The sequence below is a fragment of the Drosophila persimilis genome, unplaced genomic scaffold (assembly GCF_003286085.1).
Source record: "Drosophila persimilis strain 14011-0111.01,24,50 unplaced genomic scaffold, DperRS2 tig00000191-arrow-pilon, whole genome shotgun sequence".
Lineage (NCBI taxonomy): Eukaryota > Metazoa > Arthropoda > Insecta > Diptera > Drosophilidae > Drosophila > Drosophila persimilis.
This window is the reverse complement of record NW_020825298.1, coordinates 10,457,163-10,470,099: the sequence shown is the minus strand read 5'-3', so window position 1 is coordinate 10,470,099 and position 12,937 is coordinate 10,457,163. Positions and strand designations below refer to the sequence as shown.

The window sequence follows — 12,937 nt, the reverse complement described above, 5'->3', positions numbered from 1 at the left end:
GCCCGTCGCGTAGAGACAGACGCGGCTGGCGGCTGGAGGACGTGACAAGAGTCCGATCAACGTTCTAGTAAAGCAACTGCCACACTGTGAGGGCTAATCATATTGGCGGCAGAGCTTCCAAGCCATATTTTTTGACAGGCAAACGTGACCAGGCGGGATCCCTGAAGGAAAATACTTAAAAAATCCAAAGAGTTCTTGAAAAATTAAACTCAAAGAGAGACAGAGAGAGAGAGAGACAGAATGTCTTTTGCAGCATTTGTGGTTTTGCTGCTCCTCGTGACCAGCGTCGCCGGCTGCCCGCCGGAGGTCTGCATCTGCAAGTGGAAGGGCGGCAAGCAGACGGTGGAGTGCGGGGCCCAGCAGCTGGCCAACATACCGGAGGGCATGGATCCGGGCACCCAGGTGCTCAACTTCAGCGGCAACTCGCTGCAGGTGCTGCAGTCGGAGCGCTTCCTGCGCATGGACCTGCTCAACCTGCAGAAGATCTATCTGTCGCGCAACCAGCTGATCCGCATACACGAGAAGGCCTTCCGGGGGCTGACCAACCTGGTGGAGCTGGACCTCAGCGAGAACGCGCTGCAGCACGTGCCGAGCGAGACGTTCCAGGACTACAGCTCGCTGATGCGCCTCTCGCTGAGCGGCAACCCGATCAGGGAGCTGAAGACGTCGGCCTTCCGCCACTTGTCGTTCCTGACCACCCTGGAGCTGTCCAACTGCCAGGTGGAGCGCATCGAGAACGAGGCCTTCGTGGGCATGGACAATCTCGAGTGGCTGCGGCTCGACGGCAACCGCATCGGCTTCATCCAGGGCAGCCACATCCTGCCCAAGTCCCTGCACGGCATCAGTCTGCACAGCAATCGCTGGAACTGCGACTGCCGCCTGCTGGACGTTCACTCGTGGCTGGTGAACTTCAACACGCCGTTGGCGGAGGAGCCCAAGTGCATGGAGCCGGCCCGGCTCAAGGGGCAGGTCATCAAGGGGCTGCAGCGCGAGCAGCTGGCCTGCCTGCCGGAGGTCAGTCCGCAGTCGAGCTACACGGAGGTGAGCGAGGGCCGCAACATGTCCATCACGTGCCTGGTGCGGGCCATTCCGGAGCCGAAGGTCCTGTGGCTCTTCAACGGCCAGGTGATGAGCAACGACAGCCTGATGGACAACCTGCACATGTTCTACTACATCGACGAGAGCATCGGCAGCAGCGGGGCCGAGGAGAAGCGCAGCGAGATCTTCATCTACAACGTGGGGGCCGAGGACAACGGCACCTTCTCGTGCGTCGGCCAGAACATAGCCGGCACCACCTTCAGCAACTACACGCTGCGGGTGATCATCAAGGAGCCGCCGGTGGTCAACGAGGTCTCCTTTCCGCGCGACTACATGAACTACATTGTGGCCAGCAGCGCCGGGGGCGGGATCATCTTCGTGGTCCTCCTCTGCACGATCGTGGTCAAGTGCAAGCGCACCGCGGAGCCGGCCAAGCAGCGCAAGAAGTGCGACCAGGTGACGAGCATAGCCGGCGGCACGGACTCCTCGGCGGGCAGCAACCAGGACACCGGCATGGGCATGATGAAGTGCGCCTCGATCCTCAACGACGGGGCGGACAGCTTGACCGGCAACGCCGGCATGCTGCTGGGCGACACCATGACCCCCACGAAGGCCACCAACGGGGCGGCTGGCGGGGGCATCATCCTGGGCGGACAGATGAAGCAGAACCTCCTGCTGTACGCCGGCCCGAATCAGGGCCAGCAGCAGCTCCAATTGAACGTCAACCTGATGGGCAGCGGGGCGGGCTCGCCGCCCCTGCTGCTGGGCAACGGGCACGGGCTGGCCGCCGCCTACTGCTCGCCCCCCGCCTCCCTGCGCAACTACCAGGAGAAGAACCCCGATCTGGTCAACGACGCCGAGAGCGTCAAGCACAAGCTGAAGACGGCCGTTTCGCTGGACGGCACCGGGGACTACGAGACGTCCAGCGACTGCGGCCAGTACGAGGGCTGCTACCAGCTGGCCGCCGCCGCCCACCCCCATCCCCACCAGCACCCGCACGCCCATCCGCTGATGGGACGCTTCACCCAGGCCATGACCACGCTGCCGCGGGGCATCCAACTCAAGTCGGTGATGGCGGGCACCCACCAGCCGGCGCCCCACCAGGTCGACGTCCACTTGAATCCCGTCTGCTTCCTGGGACAGGATGGCTTCGCCTACGACTACAGCAGCGCCCATTTGGTGCAGCAAACGCCCCAGCAGCAGCAGCAGCAGCAGCAGATGCAGCAGCAGCAGCAGCTGCAGCCAGCAGGACCCCAGCCGGCCGCAAACTTTTACCGAACACTGCCGCACAATCGGCTGCACAAACAGCAGCAGTTCCAGGGGGCAGCGGCCCCCAACTCGAGCCTCCGCTACAGCCTCGAGGCGGAGTTCATCCAGCGCGGCCCCGTCAGCTATGAGAAGTACCAGATGCCGAATGTCCGATTCACCGCCGAGGGCTATCCGCAGCAGCAGCAGCAGCAGATGCAGCTCCAGCAGCAGCAGCAGCAGCAGTTCCCCTCTCCCCCCGAGGGCTATAAGAGCGATCTATCGATGCTGCCGGCCCCGTTCCAGCAGTGGCCCAGCTGTCTGCCCGGCTACCGCTACGCCCAGTCCCCCACCCAGGCAGCCATCTCGCCCACCCCACAGGCCCAGGCACCACCGCCTCCCCCACCAGCAGCAGCAGCGGCAGCAGCATCGACCTCCACAGGGACTGGCACTATTCCGGAGCTGGACGAGAGCGAGGCCATCTCGCCGCGATTGGAGGAGACCGCCGAGGACGGGGACGGGGCTGGGGCCGGGGCCGGGGCCGGTGCTCCCCCAGACGCGTCTGCCGCGGAGGAGAGTGCCGGCGGGGGGGACACCTCGAAGCTGAAGCAGTTGAACGGTCCCCTGGCGGACAGCCCCGACGAGGGCTATGTGGGCGATGGCCAGGAGACGAGCGACATATGACAAGGCCCCCCCAACGGGGCCCCGCTGCCAGCTGAAGCTGCCTTAGACGATTCAGTGGCTCTGTAAATAGGCATGCTGATCAGATACACACACACACCCACACATATACAGACCTACCTACAAATATACCTAAAACTCTGGCCAAGACTTCAGTTGGTCCTTCCGGGCTTTCCCTTCCTGTTTGTTGGCTGTTGGCTGTTGGCTCTGTGTATCCCATCCGACTTGGCCAACACAAAACCCGCAAAAGAAGCAAACAAAAGGCAGACCCAAGTTTAACCCAATAATTGGCACAGCTAGAAATGGGAAGCCAAAGCCAAAGAGCCAAACCGAAGGATGAATACTCCATGACAAGATTTTTACCACAATTTTTGCCGAGTCTCTAAAAGAAGAGTTCACAGTTCTATTGGGTTGGCATTGGGGACCCGGATTAGGTTAGAGTATAGAACAATGGACCCGTCGAGGGGCCTAACCTAATAAAGCCGAAAAACAAAGACGAGCCGCTAAACAAAAGGCTCTTGTCGCCGATTGTTTGTTTCTGTTTGCCGGCTCCCTGCCTCCCAGCTCCCAGCTTCCAGCTCCCAGCTCCGTGCCTCGAGTGCCAGGCCCGGCAGCGTTTTATTTCCGCTGATGTAATTGAAAAACTTTTTCATTTAATATAAAGTTTTCAGCGTCTTTCCCCCCGGCCCCCCCCGACACAAGCCATATAAAGAATAGAAACAGAGACAGAGAGAGAGAGTTGAGGGAAAGCTGGGCCTACGAGGAGACATGTGAGTGTTTTTTTGCGGGTCTGTTGGCTTGTCGATTGAGTTGTTCATCCTCCTCCAGCTCTGCCAGCCCAGCTCCAAGTCGGTGGAGCACACTTCAGAGCCAAGTGGCATGTGTTTTCATCATGGCGACACCTGCTCGTTGCCACAAAGGACTCGAGCTCCGGCTCCAGGAAGTCCGAGTGTGAGGGTTCCGCCCCGAAAATCGCGAGTGGCATCAAGGGGTTTTCCCTTTGTAGTGTGTTCTAGTTTATGAAATTTTAATTTGGGCTACATCCGTCCCCCCCACCAACCCCCAAACCCCAGATCTCCCCCCCCCCCCAGAAAAATCTTCAATCCTGAGTTTTGGTAGAGCCGCGAAGAGAGACAAGTGTTGCCGGGTAGCAACCACAGTAGATATCGTAAATTAGTGATTAATTAAACGTGTCTAACTAAGTAAGAACTAACTAAACATAGGCTAACTCCCAAAAGACACCTTGAGACTTGTATCTAAATGTAGTTTCGAGGCAGAAACTATCGAAAATTGCAGTTTAAATGTTCTACAAAGAGTGTGTACATAAAGCATAAGAATATTTCGAAAAATCCGAAAAAACAATTAGCAATAGCAGACGAAAGTGGGAGGGAGAGGGAGAAGAAGAAAGCAATCATTTAAGCACAATATGGAATATTATTGTAAATTGCATAAATAAATCATTAGATCTAAGGACAAACACTACACTCTCCCCGGACACTCACTCCACACCCATAAATGTTTAAGTTTTATTTTCACCAAAAGAGAAAGGAATGCACCTAAAGGAATATAGCAACAAAAACTAAATTTAGAAGAGAAAAACCGAGAAAATTTTAGCCTAGAAAAAGCATTAAAAATTGTTTAAATCTCGACACAAAAACACACACACATACAGAGCCACACAAAAGAAATATTCAACAGAGAAATTTGCTGGTAAAAATAATTTTAAATATTCTATAACAAAAAAAAAAAAACATAAAGGAGTGGCAAGGAGAGGAGAGTATAAGTTAGTTGTTAGCAAAGCAAAAAAAAAAACACACATATGAATAAATAAAATTTAAAAAAAATATTGTATGAAAAGCCATAAAAGGCCAGCAAACATTTAAAAAAAAATAAATAAAAACAAACAAAAGAGAGAATCCAACAGACGAGCAACAAACAGAAAAACAATCTAGTTATTAATTTAAAATCTAAGTTAAATTACAATTAAAATGCATTATGATAATAACAGAGGCAAAAGTGTAAAAAAGGATAAGTGGAAATTAAACCAAATAAAACGCATTAAACTGAAGAATTTAATAAAAACTAAATTATGCCGCCGTTTTTGATGGAAGGAGGCAGCGCGATTGAATTGGAAATGTAAGACCATCGGCCAGAATAATGCAAAAGGGGGGGGGGGGGGGGGGGGGGGGGGGGGGGGGAAAAATCCAATAGAAATTGAGGAAAATGCCAGGCGAAATATTCAAGGGAAATTAATTGAGATAAATCGCAAAAAAAGAGCCCCTCTTGCGCCCCACCGAAGGGAGAAATTTAAGAAATAATATAAATATTCATCAGGTGCAAGTGTATGAGTGTGGAGCGTGCCTCCAATACAATGGTCTTGGTCTTACGTCTTGGAGAAATCAAGTCGTTGCGTCACAAGGTCGAGCCCAGGCCTTTGGCGCACACACATCACGCATACGCAGTGTCTGCCCAAAATGAGCACAGCTACGGGGCAAGGCCATAGCCATAGCGATGACTTGCACGGCTCAAAGAAGAGTCAGAGCAGAGCTCACACGGTCGCATTATACGTTCCAGTGCGCAATAATGTCATTAAAAGGCGCAAAAGGAAAAGCGACGAGCGAGTGCCAAAAGGGAAGGCACAACTGGGTCAGTTAATGCAGCCAGTTGTTACCTCGACCTGACATTTATGAGCAGAAGCAGCAGCAGCAGGGGAGAGCAGAGATAGTCGCCCCTCAGGCGAAAGACCTTTTTAAACGGCCAGCAATTAAAAGCAAGGTTTAAAGCAGCCAGCACCACATGAGTGTCGAAATTTATTGAAAGTGCCTTGAGCCCGGGCCCAGAGGCGACTAAGACTGGGCAAAAAATATGAGCCCCAGTGGGAGGGGGGGTGTTGGGGGTAGCCACAGTGCTGACAGCACCACAGAGAGAGACAGAGAGAGAGGGAGCCAAACCAAATCCAAGCTGAAATTGTGGCAACGGCATCAAAATCAAAGACAAGCACCAGGCTCCAGGCTCCAGTCTCCGGTCTCCGACCAAAAACCAAAGTCAGAGGCGCGCATAATTAATGTAGGCATAAAAACAAGTGACTTGTAAATATTGCCAAGGCAATGCAGGATTCAAGGAGGAGCACACACACACGCACACGCACACACGCACGCACACAGACGCATGTCGAGTATCTTTGGTGTGGCTACTTACAAAGTAGCAGCAAGGACGACTCCCCATGCCCGCCACACTGGGCCAGAAGCGAAAGACTGGCAAGGGAAAGTACTTGGTGTCCTTGTCGATACAATTTTGTGGCACTGTACCGCCCGAGTGGGCAAGACGCAGAGCCACTTAAAAGCGCACACAAAGCCAACTCCACAGCCTTGGTCCTTGTTTTTCTCTCTGTCTCTGTGTCTGTGTGTCTCTCTCTGTCTCTCTGTGTGTGTGCGAGATGGTCCTCCTGGTGGCTGTGGCCGTGTCTTCCGTCTCTTTCTTGCTGTTTGCCTGCGCTTATATGGTCTGGTGGTGATTGTGACATTGTAGCTACAATTACAAGCGGAAGCGACGCACATCAACGCACAAATATGGAGGCGTCTATCTCTGCTTTATGTATGGCTAATGCCCCACTAAAGCGGCGCACAAATTGAGCTTATCGTATGGTTATTTCCAGCCAACACAGAGCTCCTCTCTCTCTCTGTCTCAGTGTGTGAAAAATGTCGAGCCAAAGGGAGGGAGGGGGGAGGGGGGTGTGTGTGTGTTAGTTATTAACCAAAATTAATGTTTGTTATAAAATTCGGATTCCATCTTCTAGGAACTTGGTCGGTGTTTAGGCCAGAGAGCGAGAGAGTTGATTAACTATTGGGCGCAATACATATATGTATTTATGAAATCAAATTACTTGAAACTTTTCGGCCACAGAGCGGCTTTAGGCCTCGTTTCGGGCTGTCGCATGCACGCACATTAATTTGCATAACTAATGGCAGAAAAAAGGAACTTCGAGCGGCCCAAAACTCTGAAAAATATGTCAAAAACTGCAAAACTTGGGATGACACACAATGGACAGAAAGAGAGAGCCCGAAACGTGCCTGGATACGCATCGACCAGCTGCAAGAATGTCTTCAAAATTAATTCAAACTCATAAAATATTGACATTCAACAGAGTCTGTTCTAAAATGAGGGGGGGTGGTGGAGGGGGGCCCACACGTATTCCAGGACAGGACCCTGCTTCATCTCGTATTTGTCTAGTTGTCAATTTTTAATGTGGCTGCTTGACAAATCAATTCTGTGACTGCAACAAATGAAACGAACAAAGGACTACTTGGAAAACTTTCGGATCGGGCCACACAAAGAGCGGACAATGTCAACGTCTTTAGGATAATTTGATTCGGATGCCAGGACTCACAGGACTCTCAGGACTGGCTGCCTGCCTGCCTGTTCTCGGACTGTTTTGCCAAATTGATGGAATTTTAAATTTGTTTTGCCAGGCAACCGTCCATTGACTGGCAATTAGAATAATTTTGTCAGCTGCTGCTAGAGCCCAGGCCCCTGCTTTCTCTGTGGCTGGTGATGGGTGATGGGACTTAAATATTTGCCAAAATATTTAATAGTCACACGTCCAAGTGAGTTGAGGGTTGAAGGCCGCCGTATCTACGAATATTTGGTACATTATTTAATCAATTTAAGCCCTGGAAAACCCTCTCAACCGGAGTATCCAACAATCTGTTTAGAATCTCTCAACATTTTCCAAGCACAAACACAAATCACCGAATAACCAAACAGGTTCCTGCTCAAAGCCGCACACAAACACTCGCTCGCACGATGCTTTCTCCATGCGTATTAAGTGTAATTAACTTGGCCAGAAACTTTCACTGGGCTCAAGCAGGAGCTGGAGCTGGAGCTGGAGCAGGACCTCAAGGCAATGCCTAAGCCTTTGTTTGCTTATTGCCATCAGGCGCAGTCTTTGTTGTATAATTTAAATGGATTTTGTGGTTATTTTAAAGATAACCATTGCAGGCCTTATCTGCACCATAATAAGTCTAAGCACGGCATGTGGTTGCCACGCTGCTTGGGCCGGCTTTGCTTTCCTCTTTGCCGGGTTCCCAGTTCCGGGCTGGGGAGGACTGAGGGCTTCGTAATTTATATAAGTTCCGGTTGACCCAGTTAAAGGCTCAGCGACGAAAGGATTTACAGGCCAAGCAATTTGGCCACGATGCAGGCGTTTTTGCAATTGAAAAACTTCATAGCCGTCGGATCATTGTGTATTTTTTATCTAAATAATCCGCATATTTATTTTTAAAGACACACACATATTTTCGACCTCCCCACCCCACCCCACCCCACCCCCAATTGACAATTCACAAAAGCTCAACACTTTGGCTGTGAGAAAAAAAATCAATTTATATGTTAATTCGTAAGCAAAATCCACAACGCCCGGGGAAAAGTGTGTGAAAGCTTTTGGCCATCCGGCCGACACACGCTTTGGCTCTCTTTGGCCAAACAACACCGGAAAAAGGAAAGTTGAACAAAGTACGAGGTAGGTGGCAAAACTGACATTTGCCGGGCCAATGTGTGCGATTGGTGTGGGAGGAGAGGAGAGGAGGGCAGGCCAGGAGTGCCCTGACCAGGACCTGACCATAGCGTGGAGTTTGGACCAAGAAGCAGCAAGAAAATCATCAATAGCTTCCCTCTGAAGGCTCTATATGTAGCTTCTACACTCGTATCTCATAGAACCCCGTTTGGTCACCCTTCCTGACCCTCGTTGTTAACTTTAAAGCGTTACCCTTCAAGGGAGCGCAAAAAAAAGGCATGCTCATAAATCTCGAAAAAAGAAATACCTACAATTGTTGTATTGTCTTTTAACTTTTGGCTTTTGAATCGGGCACGGCAGCCGCTTAAGCCATGTCGAGTTAGCCTTAGTCCGGGTAAACAACTCTCTGCCCCCCACCCGACCCCACTTGGGGGGGCCACTCGCTGGTGGGAGAGCCATCGCATTCGCATTCGCACAAAGTTCAAGATTTAGATGCGTTAAGCGTTATTTATGGCCGCAAATAAATAAGGCTTAAACCATACGCAATGCCTCACTGTGGCGTTGAAAGTTTTCGACGTTCATTCCAATTTGGGTGTGTGCGTGGGTGGGTCTTATGCGGTGTATGGGTGTGCGAATGGCCAAGGGATGTGCAGAGCTGTCTAATTAGGAAACGTTTCCATATGGCAGGGGGAGGCGGGATGAGCGCGGCGTGGCGTGGTATTCAAATGGTCACAAAGTTGAATAATCGTATGTCTGGGATTTCCCCAGAAGAGTCCTCCACCTCTACCGCTACCTCTACCTTACATGTCGTTCCATCATTTAGAGCATGATCCACAGTCGGTTCTCAGTTTGATTTACTTGTATTCGCGCGGCACGACAAACGGCGAAACAGCACGCCAACTACTCTCCGAGCATTGCCAATCCCACGCTCTCCGACACTCATTGGGTGCAACGCAATTATGAGTACAGTGGTCGGTCTTTCTCTTTCCAACGCACACACATTGCAGCAGAAGCACACGCTCAACGCGCGCTCTCTTCATCTCGGCGCTTTTGATCCTCTCTAAGCGAGGCGTCGTCTCTCACAGCAACGGGACCGAAAGTGAACGCGAATGAACAAGCACAGCAATAGTCCAGGCAGTGGACAGCAACCAACGGTAAATGGTAAAGAAGGCAACGAAAGGGCACACCGCGAACAGAATACACTGAGAATAATATTTGGATCCGACACACACAAGTGAAGGATAGTTATTTTGAAACTATCGATAGAAAAACTCGACTCAGGAAAACGCTGCCAGACTGCTGCGTCTGCTGCGGTGTTGCCATTTTAGCCTTTTTAAGGCTAGAGCTGGCACTTTGCCTATTTTTGCCTTGAGGCAAATCGAACAAAAAGCAAACTTGCTGTACGTGTTTTAATTGATGGTATTTTGTCGTTGAAACAGAAACATTCTGGGACATTGGATCGTCCACTCGCTCACTGGGCATGATCGTAGTCGTATGTAGGTATGCCCCAGGGATCGCTCAGTTTATGCTGGATGGTCCTGCGGAAGCTTTGCCACAGATCCCCGCCGAAAGTCCTTTTACTTGTCCCCCTTGGCCTTCACTTCGAAGGCCGGATATGTGTACTCATCGATGGCCTTGAGGTTCTGGATGATGAACTCCTTGACGGCGGCCACGTATTCGGCGGCCGCCAGGATCAGCTGCTTGAAGGCCTCAATGACACGACCCTCGCCCTGCAGCTGCCCCTTGAAGCACTCCTCAGAGACCTGGACGATGTAGCCGCGCAATCCCAGTATCTGGGCCTGGGCCGCAGCGAACATCTCGAACGCCTCCTTGGGGATTTGTCCCTTAATTTCAAAGTCGCACGTCATTATGATCTGGCTGGCATCTTCCTTGGCCTTGGACATTATCACACAAATTTTGTACACGATGTAATTTGTTCCAAAACGGAGTTGTTGTTGAAAAACAAAAACTAAATCTGATGTTCAGGGCGACACGAGTGTGAAAATTGATCGAAGTAAAGACGTCAGGGGGTGCTTTTCTTCCCCATGAATCAGCCACGAGGCCGTGGAAATGCCTGCCAATAATTTCTAGAAAATATCTGCAGCCTGCCACTGACGCACAAATCATTAAAGTGAGAGTTTCCCTATCAAAGGAATCAGAAATTAATCAAAAACATTTAAATCTACTTACAACATTGAACATTCAATTAATATTTGAACACATGCAGACTCGTCGTACCCTTTTTTTGTTTTTGTGTTAGCCATGTCCATTCATAATGGACAGGACAGCAGCGGCTGTAAAGTAAATAAAATAATTAATTGCCGAGCTGAATTAAGCTGTTCATAATTTTCACAGCCAGTGAATGGCAATGGCATTGCGGGGGGCAACAAAAAAGCCAGGAGACACTGACTGAACCTTTGAACACTGAACAGATCGCATTATGAATACGTAAACAAGCCGCACTGTTGTTTGAACTAATTAATTTTGAAAATTTAAATACGAGCCAAGCTAATTACGATAGGTTATGCCACATGCCGGTGCAACAGGACCACCCACCACCCCCCATCCCCACCTGCCTGTGCACTCAATAAATGCGATACAAAATTGTTAATTAAATTTTCCAAAAATGAACTTCGTCGAGCGTTGAGCGGCAAATCAAATCAACTGCCTCTGCATCAACTGCATTATTAAATGGTAGTAGTACGCCTTTTTGGGGGGGGGAGCCGGCCAAAATCAAGGCCGGCCGCAGAGAAATCTGTTCAATTTACCTTGGGCAAATGCCAGAGCCGCCCCGCCCCGCCCCGCCCAGCTCAGCTCTTATTATATTTGTCAGCCACCATTCGAGTGCCGACGTCCTGCAGTTTGATGAAATTACCATAAATAAATTTTTGCATAGACGCCATTGGAAAATTTGTCACAAATGTCCACTGTGTGCGTGTGTGTGCGTGTGGGGGGGGGGGGGGGGTGCCCCTCTGTACATTTTGCAACAATTTCGCGACTGCGCGGAAATTGCAATTAGAGTCCGCGCCGAGCATAAATAACTTGCAAAATTGTACATGGCCTGTGCCCGCCGCTCGCAGAGATTAGAGAATGGACTAGGGGATACCTCATAGCCCAATGCCCACAACAAATTCGAGCTCTATTTCGTATGAAGTCTCCCATCTAACCCATCAGCGTTTTCCCCACTGAGAGGTGCCAAAGGACAGTTGGCCTGCCCATCAGTTGGGCACATAAATTATACCAACAAACACGGAACGCAAAAGGCAAACAAAATTGTTACGGGCCATGGCAACCGAAGCTACACAAATCGAAATATCCCATATATATTGGGGGAAAGGGCTAGTAGAAAGGGGCGCCGGAATGAAAGTGGAAGTGGGAGTGGCAGCAGCGTAAAATGAAAATCCAAGCAGCCCTTGTCAGCATGATTAATGATGACGTTTATAGAGGCAACAAACGGGCAACAGCCAGGGGCCAAAGGGCCACCGGCCAAGGGAAAACACTTCTTCCTTCCTTCTTCCTGGCACTCGAGAAACTGGGCGCTCCCGGAGAGTGTCCGTGCTAATCCACATCATGACTGCAAATAATAGAACTTAATCTATTTTCAATATGGCAGCGGCAGCGCAACGCAAATTAAGAACTCATCAATTTTTAATGCTTACTCAGTGGGAGATGGGCAAAAGTTTTGGGGCCGCCGCCACCCACTTGAAAATACACCCCAGGGAATTGTCCCGGCGAGCTCCGGGAAACTTTGTTGCCGCCCCCCAAACCCTGCCCCTCCCCTGAGCATGTCTTGACCAAGCTTAAGCTTATATCTTGGCAAACAACATAAAAGTTTCACACTTTACCCCGGCCATGTCCTGTTGTAATGCCGGCAGGATGTTGATGTTGTGTGGGGCTTTAAAAAAAAAAAAAACTTAAATTTGCCCAAAGATTCCTGCCTCAAAGTCCAGCCTACAATCAGCCAGTGGCCCTCAAAGAAATCGGCCCATAGTTTTGCCCTTCCCTGATGGCCACTCTCATTAGCATTCGTCCACTCGACACTACAAACAAATCCCCCCCCCTGTCCTCCGTCCATCGACCCCCCAATCCAAGCTCATTGCCAGCTAAGCGATTTTAAAGTCGCGAACTGCAAACATCTGCTTTCGGGGGGCTCGTCTGTGATTGAAGGCTGGTCCTGCGTTCCGCTGGACACAGGATATGCTGTCAACCGCCAACAGCAAACACACACGACCCCCGAAACCAGTCACAGACCCAATTCCCAGTCCCAGTCACAGTCCTAGTCCCATTCCTAGTCCCAGTCGCGGTGGCAAAGAGTGGAGTCGCCTTCCACTCTCCGAGCATACAGAAACAGAAACAGATACAGTGCCAGCAGATACAGCTGCGAATAGAGGCCCAGCATGCTGCTAAACTAATTAACTAAGCGCAGTCTGGGGCAGCTGTGGCAGGCTGGGGGCAGGCTGT

The 12,937-nt window shown here is 50.6% G+C and overlaps 2 protein-coding genes across 2 annotated transcripts; one reads left to right on the top strand and one right to left on the bottom strand.

Annotated features, from left to right (window-relative positions):
• Positions 1-276: 276 nt before the first annotated feature.
• On the top strand, positions 277-2,967 carry LOC113565651 (ataxin-2 homolog; the record flags this gene model as incomplete). Its single annotated transcript, XM_026988297.1, has 1 exon — positions 277-2,967. A coding segment is annotated over one exon (2,691 nt), but the record flags the coding sequence as incomplete, so codon positions are not given.
• Positions 2,968-9,856: 6,889 nt separating this feature from the next.
• LOC6589202 (acylphosphatase-1) lies at positions 9,857-10,406 on the bottom strand. The gene has a single exon (XM_002014656.2). The coding sequence runs from the start codon at positions 10,378-10,380 to the stop codon at positions 10,054-10,056; it is 327 nt and encodes a 108-aa protein (XP_002014692.1). The 5' UTR covers positions 10,381-10,406; the 3' UTR covers positions 9,857-10,053.
• Positions 10,407-12,937: the final 2,531 nt, after the last annotated feature.

Excerpts from the sequence above, each read along its gene's own strand:
- LOC6589202 (XM_002014656.2), bottom strand. The coding sequence starts at position 10,380 with ATGTCCAAGGCCAAGGAAGATGCCAGCCAGATCATAATGACGTGCGAC.